The 21705-nt window shown below is 34.9% G+C and overlaps 1 protein-coding gene across 1 annotated transcript in view; it reads left to right on the top strand.

Annotated features, from left to right (window-relative positions):
• The window catches only part of PHF14 (PHD finger protein 14), a 166339-nt gene that overhangs the window by 12994 nt on the left and 131640 nt on the right, over window positions 1-21705 (top strand). The window contains exons 4-5 of the mRNA XM_026104994.2: window positions 2970-3114; window positions 14566-14725. Coding sequence (XP_025960779.2) covers window positions 2970-3114; window positions 14566-14725 — 305 coding nt within the window. The remainder of the gene's footprint in view (window positions 1-2969; window positions 3115-14565; window positions 14726-21705) is intronic.

The following is a 21705-nucleotide window of genomic DNA, read 5'->3' as shown; positions in this document are numbered from 1 at the left end:
TGTCACACAGCTGACTTGGCAGCAACCTGTAGAATGGCTTTCATCTTCAGGGCTGCTTTGGAAGGGAGAAAATCTTATTTTCTCATCCTGGTCAGGCTTCTGTCTCTCTCATTATCTAGCTCTGAAATGCTAGTGTCTTTGCCGATACCTTTTTGGCTCAGGAGCTGAAAGTGCTCCGTGGATACTGACGACTGGAACTTCACATCGTTGTTCTCAGATAGGCAGGTTTTTTCCACTAGTTGTTTCCCGTGTCAGGAATGGAGATGCCAGCCTTGATTATATTCTTGAATATGTACCTAATTTCCATTGACTTGCAAAATTAAGCCTGTTTCAGCAGCCCAATTAATGCACAATTACTGCATAAAAGAATATTCAGGTAATTAACTCTGAACATGTATTCGTATCCTTAGCACGTATTCTTCCAATCCTTTATTTTTCCACTTCTTCCTTTTTTTGGTCTGTTTTTGTTTTATGATCCTTCATTTTACAAAAATATTTTAAGGTCTGCGTTTACCGTATTTTAACTGTAATGAACTGTGTGCTTTTCTAACATATTAAGCACAAACAGGCAAACTTACACTTTATTTTTTAGTGTCAAGCACCATAAGTAGAGAAATCGTGCTTTTTAATTTTTTAAATTTTAAAAATTTTTTAAATTCTTTAAATTTTAAAATTTTTTAATTTTTAAAATTTTTTAAATTCTTTAAATTTTAAAATTTTTATTTTTTAAATTGTTTAAATTTTTAAATTTTAAAAATTTTTAATTTTTTATTTTTTTAATTTTAATTTTAAAATTTTTAAATTTTTTAACTTTTAAAATTTTTTATTTTTAATTTTTAAATTTTTAATTAAGTTTTTTAGTTTTAAATTTTTAATTTTTAAATTTTTAGTTTTTAATTTTTAATGTATTAATTTTTTAATTTTTTAATTTTTTGTTTTAATTGTTTTAATTGTTTTAATTGTTTTAATTGTTTTAATTGTTTTAATTGTTTTAATTGTTTTAATTGTTTTTATTTTTTATTTTTTAATTTTTTTATTTTTTATATTTTATTTTTTATTTTTTTTATTTTTTATTTTTCCATTAAAGTTATAAGTATGTAGGCATACAGGTTGCAATACTTGCTTTCTTCGTTAACACCACAGAAATGGTCCTTACATAGTGATTCAGATGGAAATCCATCCTCTTACGCAGGTCGAGCATCAGAGGAGTTCAGGTGTTGGCAGCAGTTCCTGTCTCTGTGTAAACATTCCCATGTGTTAGACCAGCAGGGTCAGCTTTTGGGGTAGGGCTTTCCAGGTGCTTACATAGAGTGAGCAGGGAGAGCAGCATATACAGTCCAGATCACTCCAGGTCTGTGTAGAAAATTAAGTTATTCTGCTGCTCTGTGTCTGACCTATGGGTCTTAAGTTGTCTTTGCGTTAGGTAAACCAGAATGGTTGTGGATCCTAATATTAGATCAAACTTTGGTGCCCTGGTTGATTCTTTTCTTTTAATTAAGTTTGCGTAAAATCTTGACACACAAACTGGTAAAGGTATTTCAGTGTTCATCTTACAGTGCAGTTCTGTTCATTTGAAGTAACAGGTTTTACATCTTCTAGTTATGAGACCTTGGGTTTGTATTAACAATAGAGATAGCAAATTTGTTTTAAACTTTCCCTAATGAAGCAAAATAGCAGTTGAAGTTTTTGTCAGAAAAAGCTGGCTTTTCTGTAGAGTCCTTTGAACTGTGAGGCGTCTGACGAGCCTGTGGCATTGTGCAGCTGATCCGCCAACATTAGGGAATGTCTACTAACATTTTTCTGTCTGTAATGTGAATGGTGAGCTAAGTGTGTATATTTTGAGTAATAGCAGGCCACAGTATTTCTGAAAAAGTGTGCAAGATACTTGCTTGCCACAAAATACTTTGCAGCCTTGTCCTAAGGAGGATATTGGAAGAAATGCTCATTAACTCTGAATCTTGCTGGGGGAATCTTGTCCTTTTTGCAATCAGTGAAGCAAGCATGACCTTATAAATGGTTGTATAAGCTTTCTAGCTCTAGATGGTGGGGTTTTTTGTTTTTTGTTTTTACAGTTCATATTTTCTTAATTTATTTAGATGGGAGATTCAGAAGTCTTTCCTAACTGCTAGAAGCACATCACTGAGCTTTTCTAGGGCAAAAACGTTATGGTAATAAGTCAGTTTTTTTTACTGTTAGGTAAAGTAGGTGACACCAAATTGAGATGGGAGAGATATTATCCCTCTCTATCTTGATTTAAAATCAATCAAAGAAGATGAAAAACAAAACAAGCAAAAACTTTGTCCCGTTAAACCTACAGTACAAAAAGGCTTCATTAACAATTAATTGAATTTTTTCTGTGTGGAGACTTTCTGAATTGGAATGAGAGGGTATTATAAATGATAAGCTGTAGAGACCGGAGAACTTTCAAAGTAAGAATTTAAGGTCTTTGAGAACGAATACCTATTTCTGTTAGCATTCATGATAATCTTTATCTGCTTAGGGTATGCGGGCACAGCATTGGTGCTATGTTCTAAGTCATAAATGGGGAAGTGGAATGGAAAAAATTGTTTTGAAAGGGAAGCTTTTTTCTTTTAAAAGATTTCCTGTGTGTGTGTGCATGTTCCTTTTTACGCACATTGTACACCTTGATGGGTTAAGTTAAATGTATGATGTTGTCCAAGGAAATAAGGCCCTTTGCTGGCTTTCAGAACTTAACAGATCTATAGCTGTATGGAGATCAGATTGTATCTGCCTTCTCTCCCTGCTTTTATCCTCATAGATAAAGTGCTTGGATGTTTTCACAATTGAAAAAAGGAAGTATATGTATATGCAGCTTTTATTCTTGTGAAAATAATTCTCCATCTTTGTTTTTTCCCTCAAAATTGAGCAAATATCTGATCTTTTTTGTTTGTTTTAAATAAAATTGAGGTTCCCAGCATAATCCACATGTCTTTATTTTTCAATATTAGGATTCATTGATCCTTGAGAAGTCTCAAAATTGGAGTTCCCAGAAAATGGACCATATTTTGATTTGTTGTGTTTGTCTTGGAGATAACAGTGAAGATGCTGATGAAATAATCCAGTGTGACAACTGTGGAATAACAGTGCATGAAGGTAATACAATCCATATATTCTTACTGTGGAAGGAAAACATATGCTTTGACTGTATTAAAATTGTATTTTCCTTTCTTGAACAAATGAATGAAGCCTTTAAACTCTGGTGGGTAATTTTTTTTTTTTTTTTGTTAATACTGCATGGATCCTTCTAGCAGTGAAACATCCATCTTCTACTTTAGCAAAGCAAATATAAGCAAGTGTGGGAGAAGTCTGCAGATACTTATAGAATGAGTCCTAGGTTGCAAATACTATACATTGTATACTGCAGATTGTATTGTCAGAGTTTTGGGATGTTGTATTAAATATATTTTTCTTACCTGTTTCAAAATGCAAATTTGATAACATAGTTAGGGTTTAAGATTTTGACAATAGAAAGTCTTTATGGAAAAGAAAAAAAATTTTGAATGTGTATTTTTGCTACTGTCAAAAGTCAGAAGGCAGGACATAGAGGACAAAGAGGAATTGCTTGTGGCTGTTAGTTACATGTAAAAACAGCTAGTCTCAAACTTTCTCACAGTTTTCATTGACAATTTGAAAGGGGGAAATTGCAAAGTAACAAAAATGCTCAAATTGTTAGTTTGCTAATTGCTGGAAATCTACCCTGTGTAATATTATAAATGTAGGAGGCCTTTTTATTATGCGAAGGGGGAGAAGGAAACAAGAGGAATGATTATAAACACCAGCAGAGCTTTAAGTAACTAGCATAATGTGCTTGTTTGCTTTGTGGGTTTCAACATAATTTTATGAAGTTCAAAATTCTTGTTTTTCTGTGAATACTTGTAGTATTACTTGTAGTATTTACTTGTAGTAAACAGTAGTTTGTTTGCTATAATTTTCATGTGTTTTGTATATGCTGGCTGATCAATCAAGTTAAATAATCTGAAAAGAGGAGAAAAAGTATGATCCTCTTCTTGTAGTCAAGTTTTCACATTTTTTGGAGGAATGCTTCCTGAATAATTTGGAGATGAGCATACGGAATTTTAACAGCCTTACATGAAAGGTGAGGCTGTATTGTTTGTTTCTCTTTCCTTTGAGGACAGAAAATGGATACTAACATGCAGGGATGTATATGTTCTTGTACTTAGACTTCCAAAAGAAAAAAAAAACCCTGTATATTCTTGACTAATTAGCTTTCATTTGTTTTGCCTTTTGCTATCCTGTACCTTCTTAGTTCTTCACTTTGTTTATAAGGTTTCCCAGGAAAATGAGAGAAACTATTTAAATCATTGAAATTAAAAGAAGGCAGACTTTCATTCTTAAAAAGCATTAAAGGCATTTGTTTAATTCTTGCCCTGTCAAAAAATTTTACTAAGTTGTCCAACAGAATAGACATTTGTTTTTTCAGGCAGGAAATGGAACCTGCTTTTCTTGATCCCATACTGCACTTCTGTTTTCTGATACTAGATTGAAAATGGTTTCAAAACAGTATCTTTCATGCTTTAAGCTGAAATGCCATTTTTTGCTTAACATGAGTTAGAAAACTGAGGTTCAGATGTTTAGTATTAAGTGTCAACATCTGCACTAGAAGTCTAAACTCCTAGTGCAGTCCTTCGGAGAGCTTATCAGTGCAGTCAGTAGAGCTTAGAGAGCTATTCAGCCAGCCAGATGCATAATTTATGATGAGGTGAATCACTCTCTAGGTGCCATTGGCATTGGTTAGATCTTTTTTGACTATGAAGAGGAGTTAGACACCTAAATTTGACTATCTTGTTATGCTAGCTGAATTCCTTCCTCAGTGTCCGAGAAGAGTTTATTTGGGTGTGTCATGTGCAGGATGTATTTGATGTTAGATGCAGGAAGTTATGAAAAAATAGTTTTATGGAAACTCGGTATATTTCTCTAGCACGGTCTAGTGTTAGCTCGTGAGAAAAGAAAGATTGAGTAAAAATGTATTTTGCTGATTGTTATGGAAATAACTATTTGATGCTTCCCCAAATTCTGTATACAGTAAACATGTATAACCCCTAAAATCTTAAAGCTCCCTAAAAATCCGTCTGTAACATGTATTCAATGATTATACAGTTAGGCATGATGAGTTTATGTTCAAGTGCGGAATGAAACTGTGTTAGAAAAATGATTTTCTTTTGCTTTTCTAGGAAAAAACAATGGCAAATTTGTTGTTTATTCCAGAGAAGTGCTTTAAAAAAAATCCAAAAATGTTCACTTCTTCATTTTGTTTAGTTTACTAAACTTTTTTCTCTTCAAAGGTAAGATGATAGTTGCCTTTCTGTAGCACGATGATAGTTCTGTAGTTCAAAAGTCACTTGAATTTTACTAGTTAAAAGTCTGTCTAAAAGCAATTGTCGTCATTCTTATTTTTAAACTGTTACAGGCAGATAGCTGTTAGTCCCAGTGATATAAAGAGTGTAGTGTGTATACAACTTTTGTTGTTGTTGCAACAAAAATAAAATAGATTAATTCAGAGGTTTTAAATTGCTAGATTGTTTTGGTAAGTTCTACAGTCAGTCCATACAAGCTAAATAACTAAGGATTTTATTGGTTAATTTGTCACAGTTATGATTAAAGGTTTAGTTGTTTGTGATTTATGCTGCTCATTAGGTATCATTACTAACATATCTGAAGCATTTGTGAAGTCATGTTTGACTGGGTGAAGTCTTAGGAAAATAAAATGAGCTGAGTAGGTAAAAGTGATTGGTGGTTGTAATAAAAATGCAAGTTTCCTCTGCAAGAAGCTGAACTTCAAATCTATGATAAGTACTCTGGATTTAAGAGTTTACTTGACATTTTATCTGTACATTTCAGTGATTAAAACAAACAAAAATACATATATATATATATATATATACACATATATATATACACACACACACACACACTATGAGATTATAAATACATTAAAATTATTTTAGTTAGTAATGAACAATTCGTTCACTGCATTTTCTTCAGTACTTCGATATTTTATAGTGATAGGTGAGAGCAGATATCATTTTAATGTGAAACTTTTTTCAGTATGAGTTTAAATAATTGCTTGTGGCAAATGTAAGTTTTATTTAAGAGTTTGAGTCCTTTGAAGCTTTAGCTTGATTCTATGATTTTACAGTTTTTGTTGTTGTTGTTGTTGTTTTTTAAGAAAAAAAGAGAGAGAAGAAAATTGTTCATAGTCCTGGGGAAAAATCTTTTTTATTAAATTTGTAACAATACAGTCACTTTTCAGAGTGCTTGCTTCTGTGTGGAGATAATTCTCATTTCTTTTTATAAAAATCTTCTTTAGGCACTAATCTGTCATTCTGGATAAACATTTCTATGGTAGGATCTTGTAATAGCAGGGCACGCCCAACTGTGGTGTCAGTTTTTCTAACATTGATTGCAGTGTGTCAGAAGAAAATGTCTGGTGCATATCCTAGCGTGTGATATAACTGTAGGTAGTATGCTTGCCAGCTATTGCTATTGGTTTAGTTGCTGTGAATTAAATTAGAACTAATTTCTACATTTTTCCAGCTGTTTCGTCTCCAAACCTCTGTATTTGTTTCTTACTTTGTTACGATCTTAATGACAGGGAATAAAACTCCCATGGTAAAAACAGGAGTGTAGTCTCTAGATGCTTTACAGTGTAGTAGAACATTAGTATTTGCATTTTAATTTTGCAGCTTACTCTGCTGCTATCTAGTGTACAACTTCATCTTATGGAATCATATATTTTACTGCTCTCTATTGTATTAAACAAAAATAATGTTCTGAATTTATGATGTATGAATTGATTATTGTCTTTATTCTAAACTTTTGGCCTAATTAAAGATTGATGAATATATCTTATTTTAAATGCTGTCATCTCACAGTGTTTCTTTTTACAAATCTGCAGTTTACTGTTCGTGTTTTCATGATTTTTATAATACAATTATATTTCAGAATATATGTAGATATGGTTAGCATATGCAGATGTTACGTTTGACTTGCAAAAGATTCTTTTTTCCAGGGAGAGGGAGGAACAGACATAGCCAAGGCAAGAATGAGATCTCTCATTTCCCTCAGCTGCTTTAATGGTAGCATTTTTAAGTGTTTGCAATCTATTTGTAATGACAATTGCATAAAAAATAAGCTGTTGATAGAGTACAATGTTGATAGACTAATACACTTTAATCATTTAACTTAAGAGGCGAGGTATTCAAGGATATGGCAGACATGGAGTTGTGATATAGTTATCTAAGAATATACAAACATAAGGATTTCATGAACACTAATTGAAAAGAGGCTTTCAGGGATGTTCTGAAGATCCAAAATTCAGAACTTGATGAGCATTAAGGAAAGAAGGACAGCATGCTTTTTAAGCAAACTGTTTAAAAGCTGGTTTTTCTGAACCTAATTTTAAATCAAAACTGACTTGATCCTGAAGACTGACATGCTGATGACTTGGTGAGGTGCAGTAACTCTAATAACTGAAATGTAACGTCAGCTACAAGATGTGTACCTCTTGTCCTTCCCTCTATTATCGTCTTTTTGATCCTTAGGTATTGAGCTCATCTGAACAAGTGAAAGAATCCAGAAAGAATCTTGGGAAAGAATCCAGAAGATTGCCCTCTGATGTTGCATGGGAGATGCACTTATAGGGAGCTATTACATTGCTTTCTGTTCCAAAACCCCCAATTCCCAACAATTCATACAGGAAAGTCTGATAGAATTACTTTGTCTTGCTCATCATCTTAATTGTTTAATACCAGGATGGAATGATTTTATCAAGCAGCAGCTTCATGTCTGCATGTCTATGCATTTTAAAGAGTGATAGAAATAACGCTTTTTAAATCTTATTAATAAAAACATTGGAAAAGAGGGTAGACAGTAATAAGTTGAACCTGTGTTGTCCTCAACTCAGCTTTAAGGGTCCTAAAATTAAGTATTTAAAGAGAGAATTGTCTGCTATAGGTAAGAGAATATTACTTTGGTAAAAGTATGAAAGTGCAGCTGTTTTTAAAAATTCTGAACTCTTGGTCTCCATATCCTAAGTTTTCAGACAGATTTAGACAAAAGAGCATTTCGGTTTTTTATCAAATGCCTTTTGTCCTGTAGGTTTGGTTTTAATACACTAAAATTCAATTACAGTCCTGCACTGGAAAATACTCCCCCACCCCCTGTTTCAGATTATATATTGAAATATTGGTTCTTCAGACGCTTACTAGGTGAGCAGCATTCCTCAGCTTTGCAAGGTTTTTAATAGTTACAATTGTAAGTCAAAAACCAAAGTAGTAAACTATAATTTCTTGGAAAACTGTAGGGTTTTGAGGGATGGTTTCATTTCACAAGGTATTGGAACAGTGTTGAACTCCTGCATTTAGGCTGCAGAGTTAGTATCTCTCTTTTTAGCCCAATAAATACTGTAATATTTATTTATAAAAGTGGAATAGCTAACAGAGGAAACTGAATAGCTACTGCCTGTGATCAGAACATTCAGTTTGTTTATTGAAGAGTAGATTAATGTCCCTGCTCTGACTGGGATTGCACAGACACTTTAGCTTCTCTCACATCCCAGATGAATGCTATGATGATCTCAGCTTTTAATTGTTCCAGATACACTTATTTGGACTAGAAATTCCCAAGTTTCATCAAAACTAGTATATTTCTACAATGGAATTTTCTTCTGAAAATGCTTCTGTCTTCCAATGTCCCAGCTGGAAGAAAAGAGTGTTTTATTATTTCTTGTATTTTTTTTAAATGAACATCACAGCTGTTTACTAATTCTACACATCTGGCATCTTAATGTCAAATGCCATCATCGTGTTATCTGTGATTCTTTAAATGAGAACAAATGTATTTTGTCATCTGTTAATTTTTGTTCCAAGTTATTTAGCTACTTTGGAATCAGGAAATTTTACTCTTTAAAAACGGAGCCACTGATAGTTCTTTGCTTCTCTATATAGTTTTGACTTGCAAAGAATTTTCACTGCTAGTTTTCTTAAGGAATTTAATGACCTTGTTGTATCTATTGATTTTGGTGTGAAAGCCACATACAAGATTTATTATGTCACTTGTAAATTGAAGCTTTACAGCTATTTCATGTATGCAGCTGTTCAAGAGGTTTGTATCGTCTGGATGGATGTTAGATCAGTGGAATTTGATCTCTCTTTTGTTGTCTGTTATCGCTTAACCCAAAAGCGACACTCCTTCGTAGCAAGCATGAGGATAATTGTGGATTAAAACAGTTGTATATGCTCAAGAAAAAATACAGCTCAGCAAGTGGCTTTGGGACTCGACTTTTCGTTTTGTTACGTATTATCAAGTCAAATTTGAAGTAATGCTATTGGGCCCCATGACTTGAGTGGAAATTTTTTATGGTGTGTTATCTACTTACCTATTAAGAACTGCTGTTTATAAAGCTGAGTTTAAATATTATGTGCTTCACTATTTTATATACATTAGTGCCAACTTCTGGAAAATAAAAACTCTCCAGCCATGTTACGAAGGGTTCAGAATTATTCTGGAATATATTCAAATTGATTCACGCTAGTACTCTGTCAAAAATAATTCAAGAAGTATGTTCTGTGAAACATTGCACACAGACAGTTTCTCCTTGGGCCTGAAGATTATGATCTGATGTATGTACTTATAAAAAGCTACTACTGAATGCAGCCTTTTTGTTGCTTGTTTGGCTTCATAGCAAAGAAGACATTAAAGGTACAGAATCATAAGCACTGTGGAACAGCCTTGTTTTATATCTTTGCCTTTGTAGCTTTATTTGCCAGTAATGGCTGGATTCTTGTGGGTTGGTTTTCTTCTGCTTCCACTCTGCTGTGAAAGGTTCTTTTGGTGTGTTTATCAGCAGTGATTAAGGATAATCCAATGTATTTTCTCCAGCTAGTGGGGACCCTTTTTACTGATTGTAACAGTATGGTGTGCAGCTTTTGCTAAATGACAGGGAAAAGACTGGATACTTCCTTGTGTCTGTTACAGATCTTAAATTTTTTAAAGCTGTTGTTAAGACTTCTGTGTACATTAGGAAAATATATTTCTTGAAATATATATTATATAATATATATTATAAAAATATATATTTTTATTTTATATATACATATAAAATTATATATATATAAAATATATATTATAAACCCTGACAAGTTTGTTTTTATAGTGCATGACAGAATGACCTAGAATTGTACTGTTACAGAAACAATGCTTGATACCAACACACATGATAATGATGGAAATAATTACTACAGATACGTATCTGTAATCTTCTGGAAAGTAGGTAAGATTTATAGGTAAATGACTGATAAGTACAATTAGGCAGGCTACAGGTAAGATTGGGAAGCTACCATTCTAAATTTAGCAGATTGATGGCAGTTAATTTATAAAAACAAATGTAATACCATTTGATTGTTCAAGAAGCATCAGTGTTTGAAAGAAATTGATTTTATTTTGCCATATGGATTGATGACAGTATTACTGCTCCAACAGTGTTAGGTAATTTGTAATAACTACATTTAGGAAAATGTTAGTATGTTAAGGAAAGTCTGTAGGCATTTTAAAAAGCTTAATTACTTATCAGTTCTAAGAGATTAATGGTCTGTGTGCTTGTACATTAACGTAATTGCTTAAAAGCAACTCTACTTGCATTTATTCAAAATCATGTTGTTTAGAACTTAAACAATGAATTTTTGAAATGCTACTTAAAGTAGTATCACACTATGAAGAAAATGGAGATAGCTAAATATAGGAGCTATATCTGATTTTATATATATAATGAAGCTGATTGTGAATGCCCTTGTGAGCTTTATTTGTCCTTTGCTAGAATACTTTTCCTATAAAAAGAAACATTCTGGCTTTTCATCTTAATCCTTATTGATGAACCTCATGCTGTAATGGAAGACTATATTTTTTTTTAAATAATCCCCACAGTGTTACTGCTTATTTCCTGAATTTAGTTTTGGTCTATTATGCAGAGCTCTGTTTCTGTCACAAGGGGAGTTAGAGCACTACTGCTATTTTATTCCAGTCATTGGGTAATGAGCCAAACTAACAAATTATGCTGTTATTTAATTGCACAACTCAATAATTTAACTGCTCTGCAAGCAAAAATGTTGGCTTGATCATTGTATTTGAAAAATAGCTGAATTTAATCTTTTGCTAAAAGTCTGTACAATGCTTAAGTCTTGTTTGTCATTGAAATCCTATTTCTTCCTGCTGAACAACAGGTAAATGTGACGCATAGCAAATGCAGTTTTTGTAGTGATAAGCCTGAATATTTTTCCTTTTTCGTTTACAATAGTAATTATCCTACTCTCATTCTTGTGTAAATTTTAAGTAAAAGGCTTCTAAATCACTTTAAAAATAGTATTTTCTTAAATTTGTAGTGCTTAAGCATGCCTAGACATAAATCATAAAGAGTACATTGAATATAGCAAAGAAGAAATGAGAGGCTGAATGATTGAGTTTAATTGTAACTTTAAACCAGCTAAAAATGAGAATGATGATGAAATATATTATTATTTTTAAGGAAAGCAGTGTCCAAAAACTACCACCAACAGCTACTCAATGCAAGCTATACTTTGGACTCTCAGTTTTGAAATTATAGTAGCTCTTTTCAGCTCAGTCCTACAACCACTGAAGCATGTAAATAGCTTTTTTTTGTCTGTATATTTTCTATTAGCTAAGTTGCGTGCTGAAGGCAACTCAAGGTCCTTGTAAAGTTAACTGTCTCTGGGAGAATGGAATGGATGGACTGGGCACTGCCAGCATGATCAACTTTTACGAAAATAACATTCATTTTCAGAGTGTGGAGAGGGAGAAAGATAGGAAAATCCAAGAGGAATCTTGGAATCTCATATCTACAGTCTGACCCATGGTAAACATAAATACTAGCACCATACCAAAAAAAAAAAAAAATCTATGAAACCATGTTGTAATTTGGATCAGAACACTGATTCAACTGAAAGCAGACTTGTTGCACAGATTGCATGGGAAGAGAAGTAGCTCCACATGAGCACAAGAGCTGCTGCTCTAGACAGACGGGAGAAGACTGGAGTATGATATATAGGATCTTATTGGACAATAAACATTCATGTGACTTTCTCTGGGCCAGTGTTTTACTGGGATTTTAAAGTTTTTCTTAGCTGTTACATTTAACTTGAAATATATTTTTTTTAATTGGAAAAAATGCTTTTGGTTCTATCTGTGCTTGAGTTTCAGTCTTTGTGGGCTATTTAAATCATATATTCTTATGCAACTGATGATAGTTTGGAAGAACCAACAATCAAGGAAGGAAGTAGTGGGTGGGGTTGGTAACCAAAGGGCCTGGGGTGATGTAAATGAGAGGGACCTCTTAATCAACAGAACAGGGAAAGACCCCAAGCCTATACATAAGGAAGTGCTTATGGGACCATATTATGGGGAAAGCTCTCATGTCCTTTCTAGGAAATCAGCATGCCAGGGTGCCTCTGAAGTGCCTGTATACTAATGCACACAGCATGGGGAGCAAAGAGGAGGAATCAGAAGTCTGTGTGCAGTTACAGGGCTAGGATCTCTTTGGGATCGTAGAGGCTAGTGGAGTACCTCACGTGACTGGAATGCTGCAGTGGATGCCTACAGACCCTTTAGGAAGGACAGGCCAGTAAGGGGAGGGGTACAAGTTGCCCTTTATGTGAGAGAGCACTTAGAGCGTGTGGAACTCTGTCTAGGGCATGTGATGAGCCACCTGAGAGCTTTATGGGTCAGGATTAGTGGGCAGACCAACATGGGTGACATTGTAGTTGGTATCTGCTATAGAGTGTCTATCAGGAAGAAGAAATAGGTGAGGCTTTCTTCAGACAGTTGGAAGAAGCCTCACGTTCAGAGGCCCTGGTCTTCATGGGGGACTTTAACCATCCTGATATCTGCTGATTGGACAACACAGCAGGGCACAGGAAGAGCTGGTTAGAGATGTGAAAGTCATGGGCAGCCTTGGGCTGCATTAGGAAGAACGTTGCCAGCAGATGTGAAGGGAGGTGATCCTTCCCTATAAACTCAGTACTGGTGAGGCCACATCTGGAGTAGTGTGTCCAGCTCTGTGCTCCACAGTACAAGACAGACATGAAATTACTGGAGTGAGTCCAGTGAAGTGCCACAGAGATGATGGAGGGACTGCTGCAGCTTGCCTATGAGGAGAGGCTGGGAGAGCTGGGACTGTTTAGCCTGGATAAGGCTCGGGGGATATTACCAATGTGTTTGTATGTCTGAAAAGAGGACGGGGCCAGGCTTTTCTCAGTGGTGCCTACTGACAGCAAAAGAGGCAGTGGGCACAAACTGAAATACCGGAGATTCACTCTGAACAGAAGAAAACATTTCTTCACTGTGAGCGTGGTTGAACACAGGCACAGGCTGCCCAGAGAAGTTGAGGAGTCTTCGTCCTTGGAGATACTCAGAAGCCGTCTGAACATGGTCCTGTGCTCTATGCTGTACGTGACCCTGCTTGAGCAGGGGGCTTGAATCAGAGGATCTCCAGAGGTCCCTTCCAACCCCAACTCTTCTGTGATTAACTCTGCTTCCACTAATAGATCATATTTACGCCCCCCTCCCCGCTCAGTGAAAACTTGCTGTTTTTGCAAGCTTGTATTGGAATGTAGCTAGTATAGTGTAACCTAGCCCTGTTACTTATTTTTAGTTCCCTTTTTCATTGCCCTCCTTTCGTCTTTTAAAATAATCACTTTTTGAGAAAGAGCACTGTGCTCTCATTTGTAGGATAAAATACAAATAATGATTGTTTATTTATGCATGCTGGCACTTGGGTATAAAATATTAGCATAAATACTGCTTCTAAATTTCTCATGCCCCTTTATTAATTTCCAGTTAATTATTTAATTTGGGTTTTCTTTTATTAATTTGTTCTAAATTAGCATTTTAAATGTGACCTAGAAAATAAAGGGATTCTTCTTTACAAATAAATCAGAGCCTGAAAAACTGTTGTCTTTACAATAAGTCAGATCTTGTTATGAAGAATCTGTTAAGAAAGCAGAGGTAATTGTGTTATAAGCTAAATCCAGAATTGTGTTTATGACTTTATGAATTAGTTTTCATTTACCTTTAGTTAGTGGCATGTTTAAGAAAAGCTTTTGTTACAGGTTCAAGATTCTTATCTTTGGTTTCATGTTGTGACAATATACGATTCTGTCATAGTTTTAAGGGCTGATTCATTGTGGCAGCCCTATTATTTTTCTTACAGAAATAAGGCATAGTTTTAGTTTAGTTTTAGTTCTAGATAGCACTTTAGGCTGTTTTTATATATTTCAAGGAAGACTTTGTTTTTTTTTTTTTTTTTTAATCTGTGCCTTGAAAAAATCCTTTGATGTGAATGTCCATGTTTGTGGTCTTAAGATGCTGACGTTTTTTGCCAGTGGATGCAAGATTGCATTGAAAAATATTTGCATTTGTGTCTTAAAGTTAGCATTGGCTGAAAAATACCGCGTATAATATGTACTTTGACAATTGTACTTCCTTATGTTGGTTTTTCATTTTTCGTGTATATAGGCTGCTATGGTGTTGATGGAGAGAGTGATTCTATTATGAGCTCAGCTTCAGAAAATTCCACTGAACCTTGGTTCTGTGATGCATGCAAGTGTGGTGTCACACCTAGCTGTGAACTGTGTCCAAACCAGGATGGCATCTTCAAGGAGACAGATGCAGGCAGGTAAGATTAAAGTGATAATTTGAATTTGATTTTATCTTCTATTTAAAAGATAAATAGATCTGGTTTTGTTCCTAACCTGTTCCTGTAGGAGATTGTCATAAATTAATTTTTTGTTGTTGATAGCCTCTCCCTTTTACCTCGGTTTTTGGTTGGGTGTTTTCATGCTATCTTGTGCACTTGATTTTTTTTTTTGTGTGTGCTCCTAATATTCTTCATACCCATTGTAATATTAGGAAGATGTTGATTTAATTTGTATTTGAGTGTGAATATTTGTGGATCTATGAGCAAAATTGCTACCTAAAGTCAAAGATCACTATTTCAGAGAATGATAAATCCTGCTCTTCAGTGTGAAGACACCACATGTTGTTATATGTATGCAGATGTCCTTTTGGATATGTGTGAAGACCTTTTCTGTTTCCCTGAACTACTTGTGTGTGTATCTTTTTTAAGAAGACAATATACTACTAAAGTGATAGGGTCTTGAAAAAGAGACATCTTTTCTTTTTTGTTTGTGTCAGGAATGGAGTTTATATCTAAATAAAAAGGTTTCCTGTGTACAGGAAACTAATATCCTGTAAACTCCTACTCAGTTTTCAGATACCTGGAATGATAATGGCAAGAAGGACTTGTGTCACTTAGCCAGTGATTTAACCTACTGACAGCAGGGATCAGGTTTTATAAACCTGGGAGAGTGTATGTGTTTGTTTTGGGTTTGTTCTAGCTTAGAGGTTGCAGTGAGAAAATCAGGGTTTGATTGCCTTGAGCCTCATTGCTGAATACGATACTGTGTTCTAGCCAGGAAAGCTAATATGGCCGGTCACGGTGCTTCCTTGATAGTGGCTGAGCCCAGACAATTTAAGATTTTGTAGATCCTTGGATTTTAACAAGATAGTACCTGCTATCAAACACTTCAGAATTTGTGTTCTGTTAGTTCAGTATGATCATCTAACAGAAAGCTACATTTTATTCCTTGCTAGTATTGTGCTGCTTTTATGGTTAGTTCTGAAGAGCAGTGAAACACTGAAGCACTCTTCTTTAGTCAGTAGTGACATAAAAAAGAATGATGAGATCCTCTCTGCAGCATAGGGAAAAAAAAATTTCCAGACCTGCTGTCATATTGAGTTGGAAAAATTATGCAGCCACTGAGAAAATCAACTATGTGCTCCCATTCAAGGAAGGAATAATAGACTTCACTCCTTCTGTAGTATTCTGCTTCCTGCAAGGTAACATCACCCAGACTTTGCCCAGACTCTTCTCAAGTCTGTTGACTTCTAAGTCTGGTGAAAGTGGGAGGACAGATGAATACTTCTTTTTATATGAAAGCTAGGAATTGGATGTCGCTGATGCCAGTTAATGGAAAAAAGCAGCAAAATTAAGTGAGGTTGTACTAAAGGCGTTCAGACAGGCTTAGTAGTGTCTTATGATTATTCTGAAATATGAAAGGTGTCTTCATGATCCATGGGAATATGGTTTCACTTCTGACTGCTTCCAACCAGAGATGGAATCTGTAGGATCTCAGATTCCATTTGAGAGTCAGCAGGAGAGTCAGCAGATTCATTCTGGTGTAATGTCTTCCATCCCTGTCAAATTCAAAAAATAGATTAAAATGTGGACATTAATAGTGAATAATTTTCTATAGTGAAGAAGAGAGCAGAATTCTCAGTGACGTCCGGTTTATGGCTAGTGTTATTGGGTAGGGAGGCTGCCTTTTTTTTTTTTTTTTTTTTTTTTAACATCAAAATTCAGTTCTCTTTCTGTACATTTTACCCTTTCATGACTACATAAATTGCAGATCTGTAGCAGTATATATGTAGCAGTACCTACACCTTTCAGATGCTGGGCCTGTCATAAGCTTTTCATAGACTATATTAACAAGGAAAGGTAATATAATTAGTTGGTAAGGCTGCTCAGAGGTCAGGAGCTCAGAGGAAGGTTTCTTAATCCTGTTTGACCATATCTGTTTGAGGTGTAGTAATACAAAAGATTTCAGACATCTCTTACTGATGATGCTGGATAAGTTGGAAAGACTCCAGTTAAATATGCAGTATTAGTACAAATACTTTAAGTACTTGAAAATTCAAAAAATCCCAAATTTGTTATTATAAAACCTTACATGAATTTTTTTTAATGTAAATTCATGGACATATTACCATTTGCTCTCAGCTATATATTGTAGAAAAAAATACTTGGTACTTGCAGATTGCAAAATTTAACTGTGTGCTTGGTCTTTCTTCATCCACTAGCTGTAGTGGTTTTCTTAATTTTTTCCTGGTTGTAAACACAAGGCATCATATTTAGATTACAAACAGTTTCCTAGTTATACTAGCACAATTTGTAGGCTATGAAGTAAAATTAAGTAAAAGTTAAATGTGTTAAAATGTATTATCTCTGCTATTAATTTTTTGCATATCTTATACCTTCAGGATACACCTTGTAATGTGTACAAAATTATGTCCATCTTTTCTTTTTTCCCAGTTTCTTGGTGTTCACTGTATCTTTTTTCTTCCTAGCTTATACAGACTTGTTTTGTTGCTAATACTGTAATGAACTGATCTTGCCATCATTAAAAGGGCAGCAGAACTCAGGATGATGATGTTTTGGAAAGCTTTGTATGATATACTTTGTTTCCTGTTTTCAGGAAAGTAAATACGGTATTATAATGTCATAAGTTGATACAGGCTTTTGTGAATTAAATTGCTAATGCCTGAAAGTTTCTCCCTTAGTTCATAGTTTTTTCCTCATAGCAGAAAAAAACCTGAGTTTGTGTTAGGAATAAGGAGATAATGAAAGTGTTCATACTAGTAGCTTTGACCGTTAAATATAGATGCTGGAAATTCTGGAGGCACCCATCTTTCTCCATTGAATACATATAGAGCTCAGCTCTTCAATTTGTAGCTGAGACACATTTTAGATATACACATACAGCATGTAAAAAAAATTTTTCCTCCTTCCATGTCTTCTAAATGCATCTTATAAATGGAAAATATTAGAAGTACAAGAAAATACCCTGTTTGTTTAAAAAAAAGGGGGGGGGGAATAATAAAAGACAAGGTTATATAAGTGAGTCAGGATTTGTAGTGAGTAATTTTGATTGCATGTTTGAAGTTGTACTTGTTTTTAAGTAATTTCTGGGATCAGGTTCTCAGTTTCCGGTCTTTCTTACTTTGAGCCATGTCTACATCTCCCTTTATAAAACTGCTATGTAGTCAAACAAATTGTACTTCTCCACTTTTGCTTTTTCTTTTAATAATACGGCTGCTGTATCAAAAGAATGTTATTAAAGATTAAAGTCAATTATTTAATAGGAAATATGAGAATATCGCCTGGAAAATTTATTTCAGCCCTTATACTTCTGTGTTTTCTAAGAGTTTAAACACTATAGATATAATTACCCATATGACACTAATGGAAACTGCAGTCAACACTGGAAAAATTGCTTAAATTTCTCCTTGTAAAACGGTAGTGTGCTTTTGGTTAATGTAGAAGTGTTTCTTTGTGCTACTGGTTCTCTGTTCAGAACCGTGTGCTTGCATTGGTGACTGCACATATTAACATGTCTGTTTACTATCTCTGTTTCTTTTTGTACTTACTATATAATGTGATATAGCTATTATGCATAAGTTTTATTCTCCCAGATGAACAGAGTGTGTGTACTAGAAAAAATATTAGATACCATGTGAAAAATCTTGTGCTCTTTCTTTATCTCTTTTATTTACAGATTTGAACTCTCAAGGGGAATGGGGCAGTAATTTAACTACAGGCTAAGGGTAGGGTCATGATGGTAAGCTCTTAGGGGCAGGTGATGTCCTTTAATATGTTTTTGTGTACTTTGCAAACTGCAACCCAATTCAGTTCTTTTCTTGAAATGCTATCACAGAGAGACTACTGAATAGGAGAATCCTTTAACTCCCTGTTGCCCCACACCCCCTTGCCACCTTTTAAAGGATATTCTTTGTATGCATAGATGCTGGAAATGAAATTACACAATTTCACAGTGAAATTACAGAGCTATTCAGTTTTACTTCACAGTCAAGCTGGAATAATTTCTCTGTTTCTACGTGGAAGGTGAATCATTAGAATAATGAGGTGCTTAATTCCTCCACAGAAGCCTTTTCACATTAACTTCTCAGTTTCGCAAATATAAGTGTGAATTTATGAAATTTTATTTCTCAAATGCTGTTATCCCAGAATGTGAATTCTGTCCTTGTTTCGGTATGGAGTTTTTCGCTAATCAACATCTGTCATCATTGCTCCAAGCTAAATGGATGGTAAAGTAACAAGGAAGATTATTCTTCTTTGATTACCCAATTTGTCTTAATTACAAGGTTCTAAAACATGTGCAGCTAAACAAATGAGCAGGAAAATATTTAGAACTGGTATTAAAAGCAGCTGAAACTGCTTCAGCTGTGAACTCGACTGACTTCTGTATGTTTTTTAATAAAGATTCAGGTTGGAGTTCGCATATAGGTGGTTGAAGAAATGAGACACTTGTGTGCCAATCACACTGAAATGGCAGTTTAAATCTGTAGTACTGTAATACTTGGGTGACATGTACTAAAACATTTTGAGAAGGTCAGTACGAAGCAAGCAGCCAGCTGTTGGGTTTATCATAGATAAACTCCTGCAGAGTGTAGCAGCATTTAATACACCAGTGGAGCATGAAAAGACTGTGCAAATTAAATTGAGAAGCAGCTGCTTGTAGAAGATGCGTATCTTTATATTGAACTCTAGAGGGTACATTTAGGAGGTTATATTAAAACTTACTATCAAGAATCTCCAACCAAAACCTTGGATTTTTTAAAAATAGTAGTTGTGAAGACATGTAACTGTTTTCCCACTTCCATTTATACAAATTTGTTATGTATAATACATCTTAGATCAATGGTAGCTTATAGAAAGGAAGCCCCACAGAATTCAGAATGCTCTTCATAACAATTAAATAGTCTCTTGATCTCAAGGTTTACAGGCCTTATTCGGCATGTAGTATTCTGCTTAAAAACCAGTATCTTGATTCCTTTTGAAAAGGAGTAAAATACACTTGTGTAAATGAGGTATTTATTTCAGTAAATACATAATATTTACTAACACACACACACACACACATATATTTTTGAAATAGAAGAATAGTTTGTATAGCTATGGTAACAGTTTTGGCCAAACTACAGCCAGTTCTGGATGTGGTATGAAAGGACAGGGGAGGTATCAGGTGCTCCTGTGCTCCCTGACAGGAATATATTGTGCCTCCATCGCTTTTGCGAGGAGTCAGACAGACAAGACTCACTTTTCAGAGAGTCCTAAGAAGAATCTGGATTCCCCAGGTAGCACTGTAGTAGGTTAGCAGGTCGTGCTGCCGTGCTGGGGTGTTTACACTGTAATAAACACACCAGTGGTGGGCTGTATTCCCTGTCTGTACAGCAAGAAGTTTGGCAGAATGCTTGAGCATCCCAGCTTGTTCTCTGGCAGCTCGCATGCTGCCTATGTGTACCATGCTATTTAAAGACGATGTTGTAACTCATCTAGATAAGACTTTTAAGTTTTCTTCAAGTCTTTCTGTAGTTACCATGCTGTAACCAACCGTTCTGTAGGTGCAGAGAATGCTAGTAAAATCTGTAAAAATAAAGCAACACAGCTATTGCATGAAAATGTATATTTTGAGTATAATTTTTTCCCACAGTTTTAAGTTTTCATGCTTTAAAGTGAATTTATCATTCAACATCTTAAACCTGTGTGATTTAATAGTAATGTAAAAGAACTTTTTTGTTTTCAAATATCAGGTGAAGAGAGTACTGTCAGTTATAAGACTATGGTCAGTGGCTTTTGTTAGACTTACTCAGCAAACCCTTATGGAGTGAAGTGAATGAATGGTTTGGAGATAGTTTCTCGTTGTTACGTAATTGGGATTTTTTTGCTATTGCGCTATTATGGAATATTTTGGGGAAAAATGATAAATACAGTCTGTCAGCCTACTTTGTACATTGCAAAATCATTGTTTTCTTTGAATTGTAGTGAAGACTTAAATGTATTTGTATTTTGGAGTTTGTCACCAGACCTTTCATGTCTGTTTTTTTGGAATTTGTGGGTGTATGAGTTGTATATGATTATTGCATTGACTTAATTCTTAATCTGATAAATTCCAGCATAAATTCTAAGGTTCACTGGTCAAAAACCTGTTGGTTTGAAGAAATGCCTCCTGATTAGTATAACCATCAGCTTCATCATTTAAATTATGTATAGACAGCCCACTGATGACAACCATAGCAACTTCAGTGTAATTAGAACAAGGGTCTCAAGTTTGTTTGGGTCCCAGTTGATTTTTTTGTTATTCACACACAGAAGAAAAGGGGAGGGAGAGAAGAGGAGAAACAGGCAGTGGTAGGAAATGGAAGAAGAAGGGCACAGCAGTCCTCAGCACAGAGGAAGAGTGGTGGAGGTGATAATAGGTCTGTGTTGAAGCGTTGGCATTTGAGGAGCTTTTGGGGGGACTTTTGTGTGGACTTTTTAGGGGACTGTAGTGTGTGGGTAATGAAAGAGACACAGGAAGAAAGCATTTCTGGCATCATCACCAGTCCTTGTAGTTTCTTGAATACAGGGAGTAGATGAGGATGTGTTATACACAGAAGTTTTAGTCTTCACTAGTGATGTATTTACTGTTTAATGTTAGTGACTGGGAAGAGCACAGTGTTGACATGAGTACTAAGGGCAAGACACAATATTTCAACTCCGTTACCTCCACTGTTTCTGGTTATATCGTCTGGGATCTGAGTGTTCACAGGTTGAAAGTGGTATCTGATGGCTTATGACAATGAGTCCTGTGTTTTAGAAAGTTGTCATTACTGAAGAAGAAGAAAATACGTCTTCTGCTGCAAGGCAGTGTTTTGGTAGCTGAGGGTTTCAGCAGATTAAGGTGATGTTTGTCAAAAGCAGATTGAGGCTGAAGCCTTTACCATAATATTTGATTGTGTTGTATGTAATTGCTAGAC

This window comes from Dromaius novaehollandiae, chromosome 2, assembly GCF_036370855.1.
Source record: "Dromaius novaehollandiae isolate bDroNov1 chromosome 2, bDroNov1.hap1, whole genome shotgun sequence".
Classification (NCBI taxonomy): domain Eukaryota; kingdom Metazoa; phylum Chordata; class Aves; order Casuariiformes; family Dromaiidae; genus Dromaius; species Dromaius novaehollandiae.
The sequence above is the reverse complement of the archived record's forward strand: the minus strand, read 5'-3'. Positions and strand labels throughout refer to the sequence as shown.